This window comes from Dicentrarchus labrax, unplaced genomic scaffold, assembly GCF_905237075.1.
Source record: "Dicentrarchus labrax unplaced genomic scaffold, dlabrax2021, whole genome shotgun sequence".
Taxonomy (NCBI): Eukaryota; Metazoa; Chordata; class Actinopteri; family Moronidae; genus Dicentrarchus; species Dicentrarchus labrax.
The window spans coordinates 10,171,701-10,192,203 of NW_026136706.1; the positions used below are offsets into that span (position 1 = coordinate 10,171,701).

Sequence of the window (20,503 nt, forward strand, 5' to 3'; positions counted from 1 at the left end):
AAAGGTTATTGCTATTCCATATAATGTGTTATCTGTCAACTGAGCTACGGGAGACATTGATGGAAAAAGAAACTTTGACCTTTTTTTTTATTAAATCATTAAATAATTAACTATTTGAAAGCAAGAACAATTTCTGATGACTTCTGTGAGCAAACAAATGCACAAAAAATGTATTATATAGTCATAAAAAGTTGCTACTTGCACATTTCCTGGATTAAGATATATGGCTGGAATACCTGCATGAAGAAAGAGGATCTTTCAGTTCAATGTAAAACATTACACAGAAATTTAGTGGAATCAACTAATCTTTTGTCAAGTTCAATTAATTTTTTATTAATTTCAACTTGATTGAACTTAAACTTTGTAGTTTTCTTATTTTCAGACCTAATCAGAGCTCATAAACACGAGTTGTAACTCAAAATGATGAGTTACAACTTGTGTTCACTCAATTCATTAAATTTAGTTCATTGAGAAACATGATCTGTACAGCATTGTTTTGTAGTTTCAAGAACACATATACTAATGAAACTTGTTAAATTTTAATGCTTCTTTTCATTATAAAGAAAACAATATTGCATACCATGGTTATAATGTATTCCAGTGTACTTACTGTGTCTTAACAAGGTCACTGAATGGCCTCACATGTTGTCTTAGTTTAACTCATCACGGCTGTAAATGATTTGAGTCGTATGAAGAACTGAATCTTCAAACACACAAAACATTCAGTCACCTCAACTTTTGGAGGCTTTTTGAATTGAACCAGCTTAAATTGTTTTACAGCGGCTTGCCTTTGATGGAGAACTCTTGATGAGTTAAATAAGCCAACGCAGACAGTGCTTCTCAGGTAAGTATCTTTTATAGCCAGATGGGACGTCCCATCACTGGGATTGCAGCAGATGTTGAGGGCCCAATGACATTGTCTGTTCATCAGCCTTGCTTATGTTGTGCTCACGGCTGCAGATGGTGCAAGATTTGAAATTGTTTCTTATTACTGTCAAAATGTTATTTTCTAATACTTGCAAACTTTGTGCAACATGAACACATTTCCTGATTTTTTTCTTTGAATTGTTTTATTATGAATATACAAGTCGTATAGGTGCTCGACTCAGTCACATTTACAAAATAGTTATCTGTCTTCTGTTGATCTTTGTTGCTGGGGAAACTGAAAGAAGGGTAATATACAGTCTATGATCTCAGTGTTTTAGGTCAAGACTCCCACCTCCTCCCATCTGTTCATTCTGTAAATTATATTTCCATCACATGGAGGTCACGGTACAGATTCTTTTGTTATCAAGTTACTTGACTTGCTCAGGGGACACAATTGCACTGAGATGCAGTCAGCTGAGCAAGAAAGCAGTTTCAGGTGCTTGAATATCGGTGTATTCAAGCGGTAAATTATCTTAAGAAAGCTTGTCCAGACTAAAGAAGTTAAAAATGAACTTGCAGTTTACACATAGGTATGTGAATGCATGTGATCTGTGGCACTGCGACTGACAAACAAATCAGCTTTATAGCAGCAAATTTGCTAACTGTGTTATGTAATGTGTTATATTGATCACTCAAAAGGAAGGTTTAAAGGCAACCGAAATTTGCTCCCATTTCTGATCAAGAATACATTATTGTTATGGAAATGCTTTTTTTTCATATCCATATTTCAATGTGAGACAGCATTTTTGAAAAGAATATTTCTGGGCTTTTTGACTTTAATAGAAAGGAGCAGCTAAACAAAGATAGGAAAGGAGGGAAGAGAGAGGGGATGCCATGTAGCAAAGGGCCCCCGGGCTGGAGGTGAGCTACTGGGGAAACCCCACAAAAAATTTTGAGGTGTAAAAAATGCCTGCTTAGTGTTTATGGAAGGCCGAAATCAAGAGGAAAATATGTGTTTGTGAATTGAGCTGACTTATACTGTGCACTTGTCCAGGACATTTCCATGACAAAGCTCAGCAGGGGATCGCTGAGATGGGAATGCAGTGAAATGAAAAGAAAATGCAACTCATAGTTGTGTCAAGATCTTTTCAATCCAACCCCAGACTAAAACAAACTGATATATAACAAAAAAAGTCTAAAGGTGTACACAGTTGAACCATATGTCCTTTGTAACTTTCAGACACAGTGAGGAAAAAACTGTGCTCATATTAGGGCTTGGATATGCCAGTCTCAATTTGAATTCAGCTCCACACGGGTAATCAGTTATGGCAGTGCATGTACAGTGAACACAGTCAACGATTTCCTACAATAACCTGTTTTCTATTCAGCACGTCATTTGTCATTTCCAGCTGATCGGCTTTGTGAGGGGTCTCTATACCTACAACACTGGTTGCCTGAGACCTAAGTTTATGATTTATTGTTTGTCATATTCTCTGTTGCTTCATTTAAGGTTTGAAATTTCAAAAGAACACACCTCCTAGCCAGTACCGTACATCATAATTACTATGCAAAGTCATACTCCCAAGAGGAAGGAACCTGTTGGATGTGGAGAACCCCTTGATTTTTCCTCCAGCACCATCGTCAGAACAAGCTTTGACTCCTTTTATAAAACAATTCTATCATCCACAAGGTATAATATTAACTGTAACAGTAACAGCTGACAGGGCGGTGCACCTTTGCTGCAGGAGGAAGCCAGTATTAGAGTAATTAGATATTGTCCACTTCTAACAGCTTATCCAGTGATGCTAAGTGGCTAAAAACTGCATTTGCTTAATGTGATTTTTCTTTTTTTTCTTTGTCATCATGAAGTGAAACAGCCCTCTGTAAATTATTCAGTGCCATTTGGTTTAATGTGAAATCTGGGTAGACTCCATCCTAGCACACTGCCTCCTTTGAGCTTATTTTTCAGAAACAACAGAAGCTCACTGCAGCAGTGATGTTTGATTTTAGCTTTGATGGTGCAACAGTGTGGTGAAATTTCAAATAAATACACTCAGACCCTGAAATGAAATGTAAATGTTGCCTGACTGTATCACTGCACATATGGGTTTATTTTTTTTCTTACAGTCACAAGACCCCAGGAAAGTTCGAGTCCTGGGGCTTCAGCCCCTTAAGATCTTTGAATAGTACAGCAGGAGCTCAGATCCCTCTCATTAAGGAAAACCTTTATGGATTTCTCAATCTTTTGAAAATCATTGCCCGTCAGCTGATTCCTATAGCTGAAAATTCCCACATAATTCTGATGAACAGCAGACGGCTTAATTATGCAATCCTCCAGAGAACCCTGGCAGGATTTATCAAAGCAACGACACATATAATTTTATTTCTATAGCCAATAAAGAAATATGAATGAAACAAGCATGTAAATAAGGAAATTCATAGTCACTAAATAAATACAAATGCATTCTTTTAATCATAGTGCTCTCTGCAGTCTTAGTACTGTACACAGTCTCCAGTGTATTGTTAAATTCTGTTGGAATATCACACATTTCTCCTCAGAGATAAAGATACCTCAATTTTCGGAACTAGTTGGATTCCCTCGTCAAAAAAAAAGAAATTAAAGTTATTGTTTTTTTCTTTTTTAGAGAAAAGAAGCTTTGATGCACATACAGCCCCATCTGGGATGAGCTCTTGCATCTACGAATAAAGCAGTTCTATTCCTGTTTGTTAAACTAGGCTGTAAAAAACACGAATTACTTCTGATAGGTGAATCCCAGCATTTTAGAGGCCTTTTAACGAGAAAAATTATATACATCTCAAAGATGACAAATGAAAACCTGGGAGTGAAGATCTTACTGCAGCCTGCAGTAGACTAAAGCTGACATTGGATGAGCATGGAGTCTCTCTGTCGTGTTTAAACGCAGATGCTTATGGAAGTCAAAATAAATCCAATTTAAACACCCTGTTTTGGAGGATACCAGCATCCTGAAGCTAACAAGGTTGTATATGATCTCTTGAATTTCAAAAACAAAATTTAAGAAAAGCTACAGCATACAACTGTTTACTTGTCAAAATCCATTTCCTCAACGCGTAAACTAATTATAAGCAACCTAAAGCAGTGCAACTACCGTAATGTAATGAAGTAAAATAAATACACACAGAGCAATGCAAATCACACTGTGATGTACCAGTCGACAGCACTGATGCGTTGTGAAGGTTGTGTGTGATGATCCAGTCCTAATCATTTGTGATATTTCCTGTAGAATTTTTCTCACACACAATTTGATATCAGAAATACAACTGATTGCTACCTTCTATAGTTGAGCAAAAAAGCCTTACAAGCTTACATGTTGGTTTTTAACTCATATTACCATCTCATAGTCTATTCTGACACTGTTTTTCTGAGTTAATGCTAAATGTGTACCTCCCTAAAAAGGACAAGCATGGCTGTTTAAAAGAGATTGTCTTTGAACAGTCACTTTTAAGAGTTAAAAGATAGTCCCATTAGCCGCAGTGTTTCAGTGCTCTATTCTGCTCTCCAAGACACTGATGAAGGTCAAGCTTAAATGGCTCGAGCTCTCTGTTTGAGCCACAGACTCCCAGCTTAGCCACAGCTCTGGGAACTCGCTCAGACAAAAGATTTACCCCACAATGCTGCTGGCCTAGATAGACCCACCAAACACACAATAGGGTGGCTGTGCATAATTTAGAGCACATCTTTCCTACATTGACAAGTCCAAAATTAAAAGGGAGCTTGTCAGCCAAATTAAGTATTCAAATGTATTATGTCCATGGTAAGCACGCCGAAGTTAAATCAATACTTGCCAACCTGAACATAATACTCAGACTTGTGATATAAAGCCTGGAGCTCCTGCAGAGACAGTGAATGTGATGGTGGCCCAGAGCAATGTTAGCTCATTTTGAGGCAAAATATACTGTAAAACAACTCCTTTTATTGTACAACTGACTTTCTATTCAAAGCATTGTGATTCCGATTGTTACAGTCCCTGAGTCGAACCCAGACATTAGGAGGATATATTCAGAGGTTAGGCATGTTAACTTTGAGATTTCCTTTCTTGTTTCTAAAGTAGTTTTATTTCCAGTTAAGCAACAACTCATAAGCCATCTTAGCACTGCAAGGATGTCAAATCCTCACACTTGGTGTCCCGGTTACATCCCTTTTGAACATGCGCTCTTTCAAGTGAAATTAATCAATCTCTTTATCACTTGGGCAGTGTCATTACCCAACCACAGAGTGAGAAATGAAAGTGCTAATCGCACAGCAAGTGGGGCTTTTGTGTGGGAAGGCCAAGTTTTCCTCCTCAAGCTGCTTTGGAAATGCATTTTCAATTGAATTTGCAAAGCGAGTGAGGGATGAATCTTGAGATTACCTCAAAGTACCCTTATAAAGGGCTGAGGTATGACATGAGCTTTCAATACAGTTTTCAAAGATGATTCACTCACAAATATGATAAATGTTTGTATATAAAATATTGCATGGATGCATATAAAGGTGTTTGTCACATAAAAAACGCTACCATACATTTAGTGCAGCATGCTGCTCATTGAAACTATGTCAACCAGACATCACTTGGGCCCTAAATCTGAACAGGACATACCAGGACATGATTATTTTCTGTGTACCAATGTCTCATTAACCGTGTCACGTTACTACAGCATGCACATCATTATGGTAACAATCCAAGCTCTGCTTGTCACCACGGGGCTAGGAATGGGTAGTCTGTCAGAAATAAGGTATAATTTTGCTAACTGCTCAGGCAGAAGGGCCCCCTGGCTTGATGATGTCCAATAGCAACTCGAGGTTTATGTTCCCAACAATGTGTGTCAGAAAGAGGAGGATTACTTTCCCCACAGAACTGGTCACATTGAAAATTATTATAGTTGTACAGTATTTTTCTCCTTTAATGAGAATTAATAATGACTGTCTCACTCTTGTGTGTGTATATAGTCTGTATAGTGGGGTGTGGGCTCACACATGCATATCCAGTATTAACAATAATAGATTCAAGGAGGTCTGTCTTGTTAAATCCTCACACTTGAATGGTAAGATATATGACACACTGCTACATATAGCTATATATAGCTCAATGTGTGGAATTATAATTGACCATATCCAGTGATTGTGCTCAAGAGATGAAAGAGATTTGACCTGGAGGATTCATTTTGAATAGTCAAGAAGGGGCATTGATTCACACATTTATTGTAAAGAATAATAATAAACAGTTTACCTGCTTTCCATGAGAAATGATGGTCCTTAGGAAACACAATGTCTGACTGGACTGATAAGGAAAATAGAGACAAGAGGAGGAAGAGGCTGAGGTAGTTCCCAGCTCGCCGTGTCCAGGCAATGACCCCAAAGTCATCTTTTAGAGTCATAGTCCAGCCCATTGCTTCCTCTCTTACTCCTGTGGGAAGAACATGGAATTCATCAGTAATTCACTCATAAAAATGGCTTGAGATGTGGGCCAAAGGAACCAGAGCAAAAGATTGTGTGTTGCTCTTTAAAAATGGGGAATTTGGAGAAGGTCTCAGACACTCTGAGGCAGCTGTGTAGAAAATGTCCCACTGAAACCTCCAGCCCAGAAACATGACATTCAGTGTCACCTTCCAGAGTGCAAAACGCTCTCTCACACATGAATCATAGTGTTTCATTTTGATAAATCCAGCACACAAGTGTGATACCATGCCCGCTTCTCCTCCCACATGGACCAAAAATAATTAGTCAGAGAGGCTTGAGCATCTCTGCATCCCAAGGTAGAAGTGGAAACATGTATTGAAGGAAGGGGAGACTTTAAGCTTGGAGTAATACAGGGTATTAGTACCTTTTTATTGCAGCTCATTTATTCCTATCTCCTGCCACTATGATTCATGTCCTAGGAGTGTTAGGGATTAGTCCTGGATTCACTAGGCCTCTAATTGTGTTGCACCAACAGCAAAATTAATGAATATGGAATTGAATCTGTAACACCTGATGCTTTGAGAGACTGATGTTATGGTGTTCATGACTGCGGTGATTCATTTTCCAAAAACAAATCTTACTGCACTGTAGCACTTTGGTACTGTGAGATTTGTTATTATTGGCTTATCATCCCACAGCGCACTCCCTGCAGTTATTCTGTCGTTCTGCAGTCAAGGAACGCAACGTTAAATCTAAAACACTTTTTGATTCACGGTAAAACTTGTATAATTGTAACACATAATTGGGCATCAGTTAAATTGCCTGAGTTGTGCAACATCAAGAGCTGTTGCAGAAACAACTGAAAACAAGTTTATGCAAACTGAGAGATACAAGATATTCACAAGTTGGTATTAGTGATACGCACGTGTCAAGTGGTGCCATTATTGTAAGTTTATTTTAAGATTTTTTTTGGAGACTTAACTGTCATAAAATGGAGGCTTTGGTTTCACAGGAAAGTCCTACTTTTACCTACTGAGATTTAATCGTAAAGTGCCTCATGACAATAATTACAACAAACAAATGGACAAACAAACATTTCTTTCTATTAAAGTTGCAGATCACCACAATACAGTGCATTTTGTCTTTATAAATAAGTATCATAGAGAGCATCTGACGGTAGATTAACTACTGAGAGGCAGCAGGCATTTGAGATTTAGGATTATTTACACATGGTGCATCTGTGAAAACGGTGGGTGCTAGATTATTTTTGCTTGACTTCATTCAGGGAAATTAGATTTTGACTTTGCTGCTTTAGCTGTGTTTTGGTGGGGGTAAAATTTGTTTAATGAGAAAGAATTGCAGGGTGGAGATGGCTTGGTGCCCAGAAGTGAGCTGCCAGATGCCCAGTTTTTGATGGACTGTCCAATTTTCCTCTAGGTTTGATGTGTTTTTCCATAGTCGAAAAAAGTGTGTTTGTCTCTTTGTGTCAGAGGCTTATGAACTCAGTGAAAACACAAATTCTGGATTTGGCATTTCAATACACAGCTTGTCCTCAATATACAGTACATGCAAAGGTGTGGCGTATCATGTGAAATCTGTCAATCCAAACAAAAGTGATAGAGCTGATTGTTCTCTCTACTTTAAATAACACAACTTTTTCTTATTAAAGCTGCCTTTGTCTCACATGTTTTGATGACCAGAGAATTTATTCTATTTGGATGAATGAGCAGAGTAGTCTGGCACTTACACAGCCATATGCCAATTAGACACCTCTGGTTGCTGATTACTAGCCAACCTCTCGGGCTGCACTGCTCTGGAAGCTATACCTGACTGCACCCAGATTACATCCTCCCTCTAGCCAGTCTAATTTGACTATTCATGGGACAAGCAGCGCTCTCCATAGGCTGACAGAACATGTCACAACTGATTGGAAAACATGGTCTTGAACAAATGAAAAGCAATGAAAACAAGCATGACCCCGAGGCATCCCAGTATTGTTTTTCGAAGACAGGCATTTGAGATTACCATAGTGTTAGATATGGTTTGCAAAATAAGAAGACTGGTTGCTCACTTTGAAGAGTTAGTGGCAATTGTTTTCATACAGCCCAGACTTGGACTGATCCAGTCTGTGCCTGTCAGAAGAGGAGGAATACAGGCTATCCTGAAAATCTTAAAAAAGAAAAGCTCTTAAGCTGCTAAATATCTGGGTCAAAGGAATCATGCCAGGCACTCAGTGGCCACTGAAAACCTGGCAAACAGCAGCATGGCTCAGAAGCTACTGTGCATCCTATTAGATACTCCATGATCTGATGGAATGCAATCTGCTTCTCTGTCTCCTGTGGGCCTTGTTCGGGGCTCCCTCACTGGATTCAGAGAGTAAGGACACTGCAGCTACCATAAGGGAACAGATGAGCAACACTCCACAGCCTTCTCTTTCACAGGTGGTCACAATAATTAATGTTTGATTAGATCTTTCCAAATGAGTGGCAAAAGCTAATTTGGTATGCCAAGGCTCTGAACAATCACCATGCGATCTTCCATCCTCTCTTTAAATAAGCCAAACAGCCAGTTCTGCCTGGAATGGAAACAAAGGCATTTGATCCCAGAACGTTTACCAGAGATGCCACCCTCTTGGATTTCCACACAATTATGTAGCCAACCAGTTCATTCTCTCCTCACATTCTCAGCTTAAATTCCTGCCCATGTCCCTGTGCTCTTCTTTGTGTACTGCATCCAGTATATTCAGTTTAACACAGCTGCAAGTATTTTCTCCTTGTTGTGGTGCATGTAATTGTTTTTAATTGGGTTTGGCAATATAAAAACAGAAATCCATCCTCACCCAAAACACACAGATTTTTGCAGATGTTTTCATTGGCAGGAATGACCCTGACAGCATTGAAAAAATCTGAAAAGCAGTGCACATCACAGTTTTTTGTATTCCTTTGATCACAGGCTTGTGGGTGCAGCTGCATTCATCTGTCACAGTATGGACTGATATTTGAGAATATTATCCATCTCCATTTTATTCCTGAATTCTTTTGATACAGCATTATTCTATTCAGGACTGTAACAAAGACGACTTCCCAATTTTGTTGGCTGATCAGATGATGACATCTCTGAAACATACTATGTATTTGCCATTTCCAGAAAGGTTTATCTTCTTCTGACTTTTCATCATGACTGTACAACAAATGGGCTATGCTGATTGAAAAGGAAGAAGCAAGTGTGCCCTACCTGTAGTAAGGTGAATTGTTAAGGTGAGGAGGTCGGGGTGGTGGATAGGTGTGTAGCAAATTTTCCTTTCATGCAACAGACTAGAGTTCTAGTGCCCTCATAGTCCTGCAATTAACATTTGCCTATTTATAGACTGTAACCACAATATATCCCTGACCTTAACAAGGTATTTTAGCTGCCTAACCCTAATCAAATTTACCTTAATTTATTTCTCATGACCACAATCTTTCTCTAATGTTAACCATATCATAGTTGCAACACACACAAAATTTCAAAAACTGACGTAAAGGCAAAGAGAGGCTGTCTTCCAGGGTTTTGCAGATTTGTCCCATATCGACCTGAAGATAGGTTTGGGACCATTGCTAATGATGGTGCCTCATTTTGATCTAATCTTAGCCTTTTGACTGAATGTATATATGTTTTTGTAATTTTTGATTCATTTGATATTTGTTAGTTTTAGTCAACAAAAACTAAAGTCATATTTTGTAGTTTTCATCTGTGAAATAATAAGGATACTGTGAGTCCACAACTGCATGCAAGTCATTGAATATTTGCATTAAAACAGTAGGATATTTAGTTAATCAGTCCATTTGTTTGTATTTCACAATAACGTTCACAGTACAGTAACATCTAACATTTCTGCGGTTTGATGAAATGTCACGTTTTATTTCATTTTAGTCTTATTTACATCATGAAAAAAGTTTTTAAACCAATTGACAATTAATATTCATAAAATGTAGCTGTAACCTACAATAAAAACCAAATTACTAAGTTTTCTCATAATCAACTCACAATCTGCAAGCACACGCAAGTACACTGTAAGATGAACCGTACCTGAGCAAGATGACTTCCAGTCATCCCTTTAGGTGATCTGGTTGGTGCAGTGGCAGATGCTTTTTACTAGTTCTTCCACAGAGGACAGGAGCAGGGCAAAGGAGGCCTCCAAAGACGTTAAGTCTGACAGGGACGGTAAATCAGCTGCACCAGCCCAGCCGCCTGAAGCATCATGCAGTGGCTTAATCCTGTGTGAATCAATGTGTAGAAGGCTGGGGCTGTGTCACACCTCCAGCAACACTGAGTGGTATTAACTCCCTGGTGCTGGCTCTGTCAAGTACCCACCCACTGATGTTCCTACTGGGGTTGGCACAAGAGTCAGCCTGGGCTATAGGGTCTGAGGGAGAGGCAGAGAAAGAGAGAAGAAAAAAAAGAGAGACTGATAAAAACAGCTGATACCACAGCAGAGTAAACTCTGACAGTTCACGCAATGACATTCTCAAGATTATTTCTTTCACATAATGCTTAGTTGATATCTATCTTGCATTGCAGAGGTGTGCAAAAGCTACAAACAGCAAAAAAGCAATGAATGACAGTGTGTAGATGCAGGGAGGATTCATAAAGATGCATGACTTGAAGGCAGTGTCCTTTCCCTTTATAGTGGTCCATTATTCATTCTACTATTAATCTTAGCGGAAAGTTCTCAGAGAAAGAACTGTACATATGAAAAAGGATTATTATATTTCCCACATTTAGACTTGCTGCAGTTACGCGGGGGGGTGGCACCTATGCATGGTTTTAGCACAGGGTTGGTTGTTGTTTGTGAATTTTACAAGAAACTGCAAGGCTTACAGTGAAGATTTGTCATTGCCTGTGTCACATTCTGACAGCAATATCAAAGAGAAGAGTGCAGTCCAAGAGTTGCAGCTAGGCTTTTTGCTTTCCTATGACATTCAGTGATTACATGTCAACCCTCCAGCCAAGCCTGTTCTGAGAGCTCATCCACAGGAAACTCTGATTCTATTAACACTTCCTGCCCTTGTCTCCTATCCACCCCCAAACCCTTCCTCAATGGCCCCACCTCTAAGCTCAGCTCCCTTATTGACCTTCCTGGCCACAGTCTTGAAAACCCTAGATCCCAGTAACCCAGACCTTATTTCCCAAGGCTTTTAAGTGCCTTGCCATTCCACTGCGGCTAAAATGAGCCTGTCTCTGTAGCTTCACTTCTCCTCCTCTTGCTGGCTACTAACTAAATAAAAGCCAACAAATAGGGTGGAAGAAAGGTGTTCCTGGTGGAGGGAGCCAAATCAATTGCGAACATGCAGTTTCAGGTAGGGACAAACAATTCATTTAATCTTTATTCAATCTCAACATAAGACTTCTATTACAGTCAATGACTTGTGCTACCTCTTACTGTTTTCTCACCTCTTGGAGATTTCTGGATCTAGTGGATTGTAATTGTTCTTGTGTACTTGAAAAACATAGACAATAAATCAGAATAAATTGCTTGAACCAAGGCTATCTATTTTTTTGTAGGGATGTGGATAAGGTACCACAAACACAAATATGGCAAGACGGAAATATCCTACCAACAAGTAGATGCCAGGAAATTTGGTTCAGACATTCAAGTTCACCTGGAACTCCCAAGCCGCAAGCGAGTCTGTTTATGTCTGCTGTTATTTTTCACATGGAATCAAACATTAGCATCCTGACATGCATTATTAATTAGCTATGATAGTTGATATTAGCCCTCCGCCAGCCTAGCATATCATTAGTTAAAAGTTATCTTTAACCCAGCCCAGTTCTGTGCAAAAAACCAACAACAGAGAGAAACAGACTCAACATATGTGCTGTGGGAGTTTCGGGTGAACTTGTGGAAACCATTGCTGTAAGTGTGTGTGTGTGAGGCTTCGGACCTAGCGTCTAGTGGAGGAGTGACATTTTTGCATTAGTATGCAAACATGTAAATCACACTCTACTTGCCCCTCCCCTCAAACCCTTCCTCTCCACACTCCTGACAGCCTCGTGCAAACATGTCTTCCGCAGCTTTCTCTGCTCCACTCCATAAAGTTCAGCCCAAAGACAAAAGTGTCCACCAGCCTCCGATGACCTCAACCTCAACCTGCCTCATGCTTCGCACCTTCCTTCAGGAGCTTGTTACATCACCTGGCTTGGCACTATCCTCCAAGTCCTACAGCCAAAAGTCCACTTGACACGACTACAGAGCTTTTTCTCGACATCACTTGCAATGGTTTACTTTAATAGCCATTGCAGAGAGTGCATTTAGCCGTGTTCTCTGTCTCTGCGGTGTGTCTACCCTGCCAGTGTTTCACCATCTCACTGCACATGTGTTGTAGTTGCAAGACATTTTTTCTTCTTTTTAAACCTCAACAAGTTTAAAAGTTGGAGACATCTGCAAGTTGCTACAAAAAAAACTGACAAAATCTTGACATTGCCCAGCCAAGATTTTTATGTTGAATAGATGTTAATATGACAACCTGTACTATTACTAACAAAAACCTGTATAAACACTGCATCAGAGTAAAAGTTGAAATTTCTTCCTGCCACCTGCATCATTTTGGGAGATCAAGACTTACATATCTTGCTGATATCAGTGTAGGACAGTTATGTATTGTAACATAATATTGTGGAAATGTTCTGCTTATGTGGGTGGATGTTGAACTTCACCATCCACTGCACACCATCTGTCAAATTATTTCTAGTTGCCTTCTCTTACAATTCATTGTTTATTTAAAAAATATTATCAGTAAATGAATTCCCATTCATATCTATGAATGAAAAGTCATCGATGATATCAATGTGTCTCGAAATAAACATGAATATGAATAGTTAGTATTCATGGACTCATACATTTCCATACATCATAAAACACTTTCCATCCCTCTACCTCACAAACGTCAAACTGCCAATAATCACATCACTAAAGCGGGCCATGCTTCCAGGAATTCACAATCATTTTCCCAGACTGTTAAGATGTTGTATGTGGCTTTATCTGAAAGAGAGAGGTATCTCTGCTCTGCCAGCACCTCAAACAGTCTGGCAGCCCAAGCAGCTGCTCCTGAAGCCAGGACTGTGAACTCAATCAGTTGCATGTTTATCGTTGTGGCACCAAACATATTATGGCTCTTTCTGCCTGCCTCCATGCGCTGTAGGTGCAGTGGTATGGCTAGTTAAGCAAGCTGACAGGGTCACAGCATTGATAACGGCAGGAGAGAATTTTAACTCAGCCGTGCCCACCCAGCCTCACCACACAAAGATCACTTAAATGATACCATCCATCGACTCCTGAGTATCTTTTTTCTGCCAAAATTGGAGAATTTGATTTAGGTTTTAAATCTTTTTTTTAATATCTATGTTGTTGTGTTTTCTTTTTTTCTCTGTTTTTGAAAGCTTATAAAATAATAGCTTTGGGTTGGATTGGAAATTGAATCCCTGAATTAGCCTGGAAGCACATTCTTCTTTAGAAGATTGCTGAATTACAGTGATTAATTACAAAGCAAATGTGATCAGATGGTAAATTTGAAAAAGGCAAAAATGTGGCACCACGATGTTTATGATGAGCTGCAGTGAATCTCTTAATCAAATTAGTTATGTCAAATATTATTACAGTGAGGAAATCTTTACTTCAGTACACTTTAGTGTATTTTTAATTTGAGTCACAATCTGCGCATTCCTAAATCATCTCAATTAGAGTATTTCTTGGGAAGTGATTAACATCTAATGAAAGGAAAAATTAAATCAGGCAAGGCTGAAGCTCACAGCTGTGTTACATAGAAGCTATCCCACTACGCTGCTCGAAATCAAACGTCTAATCAAGAATAAGAATCAGTGCTCAGTGTGATTGATTGTAGCTCAGCCTCCTATGTTTTTTCAGTCAGTATCGCATTTTAAGATAGAAAATTGTTGTTAACAGACCCTGATATTTAACAGAGAATACCACCATACATCAAAGCTGCTTTAAGGATACAAAAGGTGTTTCATTTCATAGCTAGATGTTCATGCACCATTTACTCGCTCACACATTTCCTGTTCAAAGCGAATCAATAGCCTTTAGAGTAAAAAGACGCTAATTGATGTGATGCCTAAAACAAAGCCACAGAGCATTGTGTTGTTAGTCAGATAATTCTCACTGAATATTTTTATCGCGGCATAAATATTTCATCAAAGACATGAAAGCGGTATCAGAGAATTTCAAATTAGTGCAGAACAATAGCAGAACAAAAGCTGCAAAATGATAAGCCTTTTTATTTTTATTGCCGTGAACATGCTCAATAAGAATATGACAAATCTCAGGAGGAAAAAAGGGGAAAATGCTTAAGTTCCTTTAGGTGAAAGGACTTCTGTCATCTTCCTCACGCATGGTTTTAATTGGTTGTGTTTCAGGTAGTTCATCCTCAGTGAAAATAAAGTAACTACACCCCCTTGAGAAGCTGCGACAGCATGTGCAAAATAGAGCAAGAAAGGATTTGCGGCCGAAACAGACACCAAAAACAAATGTCTCTGCTTTCTGAAGCAGAGCTGGGAAATTATTCCACAAAAGACAGAATGAGAGAGATGGAGAGCTTGAAAGAGAAACAAACCGTTCCTGGATAATCGGATTTGTTTTGTGTGGCTGTTCCACCTGGCCTCCCAGGCTCTACCTCCCCTTCATTAAAAAAGCTTATAATTAACGCAGCACTGGCTCTAATCCTGGTCACTCTGTCTCCCCTTTTCAATTGATAGGGACGTCTCATGGGGCTGGGGGTATGCAGGTGAGCGTGTCTGAGTCTCGACTGCTAAGGGACCACAGGGGATTGTCGCCCAGAGAGAGAGCCATCAGTGTGAGCACGGGGGGTGGCGTGACGACGTCAGGATTAATTTTGAGGAGGCCTGGTTGCCGAGGCCGGCTGATAACATGGGTCAGCAGCTGCACAGACACCTGGACCCTGAAGCCACGAGTGTCTCTCCGGAAAATAACTGTTAATGTACTGAGAGCCGTGTGTATTTATTAGTGTGCGTGTGTGTGTGTATGTGTGAGTGTGGGCTGGGTAGAGGAGGAGTTGATACCTGCCTAGCCTGCAGAAGATGTCCAGAGATGGCTGAAACCTGTAAAAAGTCAATTATATTGAGGGGGAAAAAAGCAGAGGAGAGGGAACCATGGGTGAAATTAAAAGCCTGGTTCTTGTGATAAGTGGCAGCGATGTGAAGTCTTTACCAAAAAAGTGGTAATCTGGGGTTGTGTAAAAAAAATGTCAAAGTGTTCCAGCAGGATAGTAAAAGAAGAGGTGTGTGAAAGAGAGCTTGAAATGTAGTATTGTAGTTTGACACAAGGCTAGCTACTGTAGCTTTCTTTGCAAAAACCAATACAATATTAACAATTAACAAGCCTTCACTGGTTTTATTTTCTATGAATAGACTAGACTACGATAGACTGACCATTCACCGCCCAACATGTGCTGCAGTCTGGCAATAACAGATGTATTCCCCTATGCCACTTGAAAAAAAGGCTTTGCATAATAAACCTGTACATCTTAGTCTTTAAAGCAGAATTGCATATACGTAGATCAAGGAGCAGTCAAGGCAAAGATTTGAAAATGGAAAGTCTGTCAACAAGGCGATCACAGGTCAGCCAGCACAAGACAAGGCACAGACAGCCAACACAAAACAAACTAGGACTTGGAAACATAAGACACGATTCTTGACAAGACTTTGGTTCATGCATGAAGGCACCACTTTTATATGTTGAGTCATCAAAAACATTATTATTATCTTTCCCACTCTCTCAGTTCTAAATGTCAGAACATTATGTTCACTTTGTTCACTGACCTTTCTTAACCCATCAACACTGCCAGCAGCACTAATAACCCAGACACACACAGCTATGTTTCTATCTCATACTGTGCTATCTACATATTTGAAACGAGCCAATTGCTATGCGATGAACTATTGTGTTTATTAATGTGCTGAAAGACAACGTGTGTGTGTGTGTGTGTGTGTGTGTGTGTTTGTGTGTGTGTGCGTGACATTATCAACCCAAACAAGAAGGTGGCACACATCAGGGCAAGCACAGTTGTTCTCCACCTAATTGAAAAGACCCTTTATCAAAGGTCTACTATGTGAAGAAATTAGAGTGGATTTTCACTCCTGCCCAATCCCACAAAAGTAGAATGACTCCCACCCCATCGAGTTCCTGTGAAAACAGTTTATTCCTATTAGAACTGCATCTTTATATACAAAACCTGACGTATTATTAGAGTTTATTTTATTTATCAAAATACAACAAACATTTAAGCACCTGCCAATGAGCAGTGAACAAAAAGCGATTTTTCCTGCCATCAAACACAGTTTCCAACTGATGAAACAACACAAAGATGTGCTAATAGGCGCAGGCAGCTTACACACACACACTGCAAAGAACTTTTGAAGTCTCTACCATGAAATAGATAGAGTCTAAGCTCCACTGCATCAGAGCTCAAAGTTCACATTTTGAGGGGTGAGGGGAAACAAGTTGGCGCTTTGTGCTAAAAGGGGGCCCCAGTATTGTGCAGTGAGATAAGGGCTCAGGACAATAGAGAAAGGCTGCCTGAGAGACCGGATGCTGAGTCTGTAGCCGTCTGGATTATCAGAGTGCAGCCGTGGATGGAAAGGAGAGGAAAGCAGAGGAGATGAGGCTGGCCCAGCATCTGTTACTGGGAATTATGGTTCCGTGTAGAGGAAAGGCACTCAAACGGGTGACTTCCTGTATTGATTGATGGGCGTTCCAGGGATTAAATCTTAACCTTGTATCGATCCAGTTCACTTTGCGAGTGTGGATTCAGGGGAATGATACTAGTCTCAAGGTGGTTGTTACATTTCCCCTCACTGGTTTCTCAATTTTAATTGGTGCTGCTTAAAGGATTATTTGTTTGTATGCATGAACAAAATAATAAGGGGAAATCCTTGGCTAGCTTCAATGACTGAATCATGGTGCTATAGTAAACTTTACCTGTCAGGTACTCCAGAAGAGAAAAAAAATGTATTATTTACAAACAGATTCTGACCCAGATCTGACAGGCAGCCATGTGTGCCGCATATAAGGCAGTGCTGTTAGCTCGCCAATAAGATAACTGATGTCATTCACAAGTGTTGGCGCTACACACGGCTGATGAGCAGAAAATGGAGATGATAGAATGCAATTTGTCACTCACTCACTCCACGGGTGTTTATGTAGGGCGTAGCATGAAAGGGAATAAGTGCCTACTCTAGTATCGAGTACACAGACAATGTTTTGGCAGCTGCAATTAGGCTCTTGGCTGAGTGTGTGAGCATTTGATGGAATTGTCTTAACTCCTTGCAGGCTTTAAGAGATTACACAATCACTGGTGAAGATTAGTCTGTGAATGATGGCAACATAATGATGACAGGACAGGGTGGGGTTCTTGAATGATGGTAACATGTACATTGAATCATTCATTTCTTCCTGGTTCCATACTCACACCATACAACACACACTGTGGCTGAATCTCATTTGCAAGAATAAGTGGATCATGATAGTGATGCGGCTGCTTCGTGACTATAGAATAGCCTTGTGCAAAGTCTGTGAGACGCAAAATCAGTGTCTGCAACTTGTTTTCTTTAGCTTTTAGCTACATGATTGAGCCTTATTTTGGTGATTTGTACAGTTTGTGACCACGATTTTATATATGGCCTTGTGTGTCTGTTCTATCTACACTGTATCTTTTCTCCCTTATGTAAACCCATTTATTATGACTGATTTGAGAAGTGCTCAATGTGGAAGTGCTCTAAACAGCATTTTCTTTAGATGGCAGCTAGATGCTGGCTTTAAAAGACTGAACTATTAACTACTAAACTGTATTCTGCATATTGTATTCAGTGGTTCCTCTTTGCTTGCTGAATAATAGCTAATATAAAACTTTGCAGACTTATTTGTTTGGTAATTATTTAAATTTGGCTCTGTCATTGCTACATCTCTCTTCCTCCCTGTCCCACCCACAAAAACATAAAGGAAGATCCTTTATTGGCTGAGCCATATAGAAAATGTCCACAGTGCAAAAATGTTGCCCTGCTGTATTACAATATTGTGTTCATAATATCTTCTACCTAATAATCTGGCATCTTCCCCTCTGGACAAATTTGAATTTTCTGGTTCCAGTATCAGCACACCAGCCTTACCGTTTCTATTTCATGCTGTTCTATTATATTCATCTTTTGGTAAATGGACTATACTTAGTGCCTTTCTAGTCTTCCGACTACTCAAAGCGCTGTATGCTACATGCTACACATTCATACAATGATGGCAAAGGCCACCACATAGGAATTTCATACACTGCTGTGCAGCATGGGGGGCAGTTTGGGATTCAGTATCTTGCTCAAGGAGACTTCAACATGCAGCGGGAGGAGCCGGGGATCAAACCGTCAACCTTCTGCTCTACCTCGTGAGCCACAGGTGACCCATTTTGTAAATAATTTGTTAAAATATCTCAAATGTAGACCATTATCTTCATTATTATTTGACCTATTAGGTTTCTTTCATGACTAAAGCCCTAATTTTACAGGATTACAATTTCAGAAAGAGGTGCACGGTAAAATATCTGCTCCTCTGTTACTGAAGGCCTTGTTCAGGACGGGATTTGAAACATTTCCAAAATATAGGAGGTGGTTCTGTAATAGACAACTCCCACAAGAAAGTAAGCCTAATCGTTTTCTGGCTCAAACAGGACCGTTGATATCCATTACGTTAGCAAAAACCTTGTAAATGTCCCATGCTCACACAGAACTTATGTTGCAAGCTAAACTGAAGAAAATCTAAGAGAAGAGGCCAATCTTTTTTTAAACATCTCAAGGATATTGTTTTAAAATACCAGGTGGGCAGGACTTATGTCATTATGACTGGGGTGGGAGATAAAAGTAACTCTACCTCCCATAAAGACACAAATCCCATTTAAATGGGGCATATATCTTATTAATAATAAAATAATCACAAGCTACTATTAGAATTTGAAGATTCTTGCAACTTGGCAAGCACAAATATAGCAATGTGGTTCCCTAGAGGTTTTCGAGTAGTATACCCATTCCTGTCAGAATATGAAAAGAATGTCTCAGCTTTTCAGAAAGATTGATGACAAAAAACATTATAGAAAAATAAATTTTGGAACAGAGCTTGGAAGCAATTTTGGCTCTCTGTATTCCAGACCTGTTCAATCTTGTACCAGTCACAATGTGCAAAGTACGAGAGTTTGACAGGCAGCTGTCAGCCGTTTCTCTTGTGTTTGAAACTTGGTAACACATCAGGTATTTCTGTAATTCCATAACCAAAGTGGTTTAACCCAAAGAAGTAATGACTTTAGATCTAGTATGAAGAATATGATGCAGAACAAAAAATTTTAACTTGGCAGCTGGCTGAGACAATTATACAATGCATAGAATACAAGGAAAATGCCACTAGAAGTCACAAAACATGATATTTAAGCATCTTAAATGGATCAACCTCAGCGTCAAGAGGTTGTTCCCATTTCAAAGAAGAAGACTGATTTCCGAACTGAATTCATTCATTATTAAAAATCAATACAAACAATCCTGTTTAGTGAATAAAACCATGGTTGTTTTTGAAATGTGATGAAAAGGACATAAAAAAAAAAGATCAGTTTTCTTACTTTGAGGATCATTGCTTTTGGCCTAATTAATTTTACACAACAAGTAGAGAAGATGAAGAAGATGAAGAAGATGAACCTTTGATGACAATAGTGTCAGTTTACTCATGACAGCTAAACATGATGTAATAAACATACAATATATAAACAGTTCCTATAACTATGCAGCATAATACCATGCTGAAATATGTACATTTTCTTTTACGTTTTACAGTATATCCCTGTCAGGGAAAATAAAGAACAACTTCACTCAAACAGATAAAGATTAGGATTTAGGAAAGGGTACTTTTTTTTTCTCAGTCAATACTTCATGTTGTAAAAATTGCACCTATTGTATTTGCCGTAGAGACTTGTATGAAGCGGAAAACACGCACAAAGGAAGGTTTCCTTTCTTAACGTGTTAATTCGCCACACTGCAGAGTCAGACCATGAAAGACTGAAATAGAATACCACAGAAAATCAAGCGTTTCCAGTGTGAATAACATGCAAAAATGGCACATGAAAACAGCCACACATTGATACCATGCTGTAAGCAAAAATTGTAACTGGTTTCATATAG

General features: G+C 39.3%; 1 protein-coding gene across 1 annotated transcript in view; it reads right to left on the reverse strand.

The window, feature by feature from the left end:
• thsd7ba (thrombospondin, type I, domain containing 7Ba) overlaps window positions 1-20,503 on the reverse strand; it is a 162,183-nt gene that overhangs the window by 115,802 nt on the left and 25,878 nt on the right. The window contains exons 2-3 of the mRNA XM_051404709.1: window positions 10,355-10,691; window positions 6,117-6,293 (exon numbers count right to left, since the gene is read on the reverse strand). Of these exons, the coding sequence (XP_051260669.1) occupies window positions 6,117-6,276 (160 nt within the window). The 5' untranslated portion in view covers window positions 6,277-6,293; window positions 10,355-10,691. The remainder of the gene's footprint in view (window positions 1-6,116; window positions 6,294-10,354; window positions 10,692-20,503) is intronic.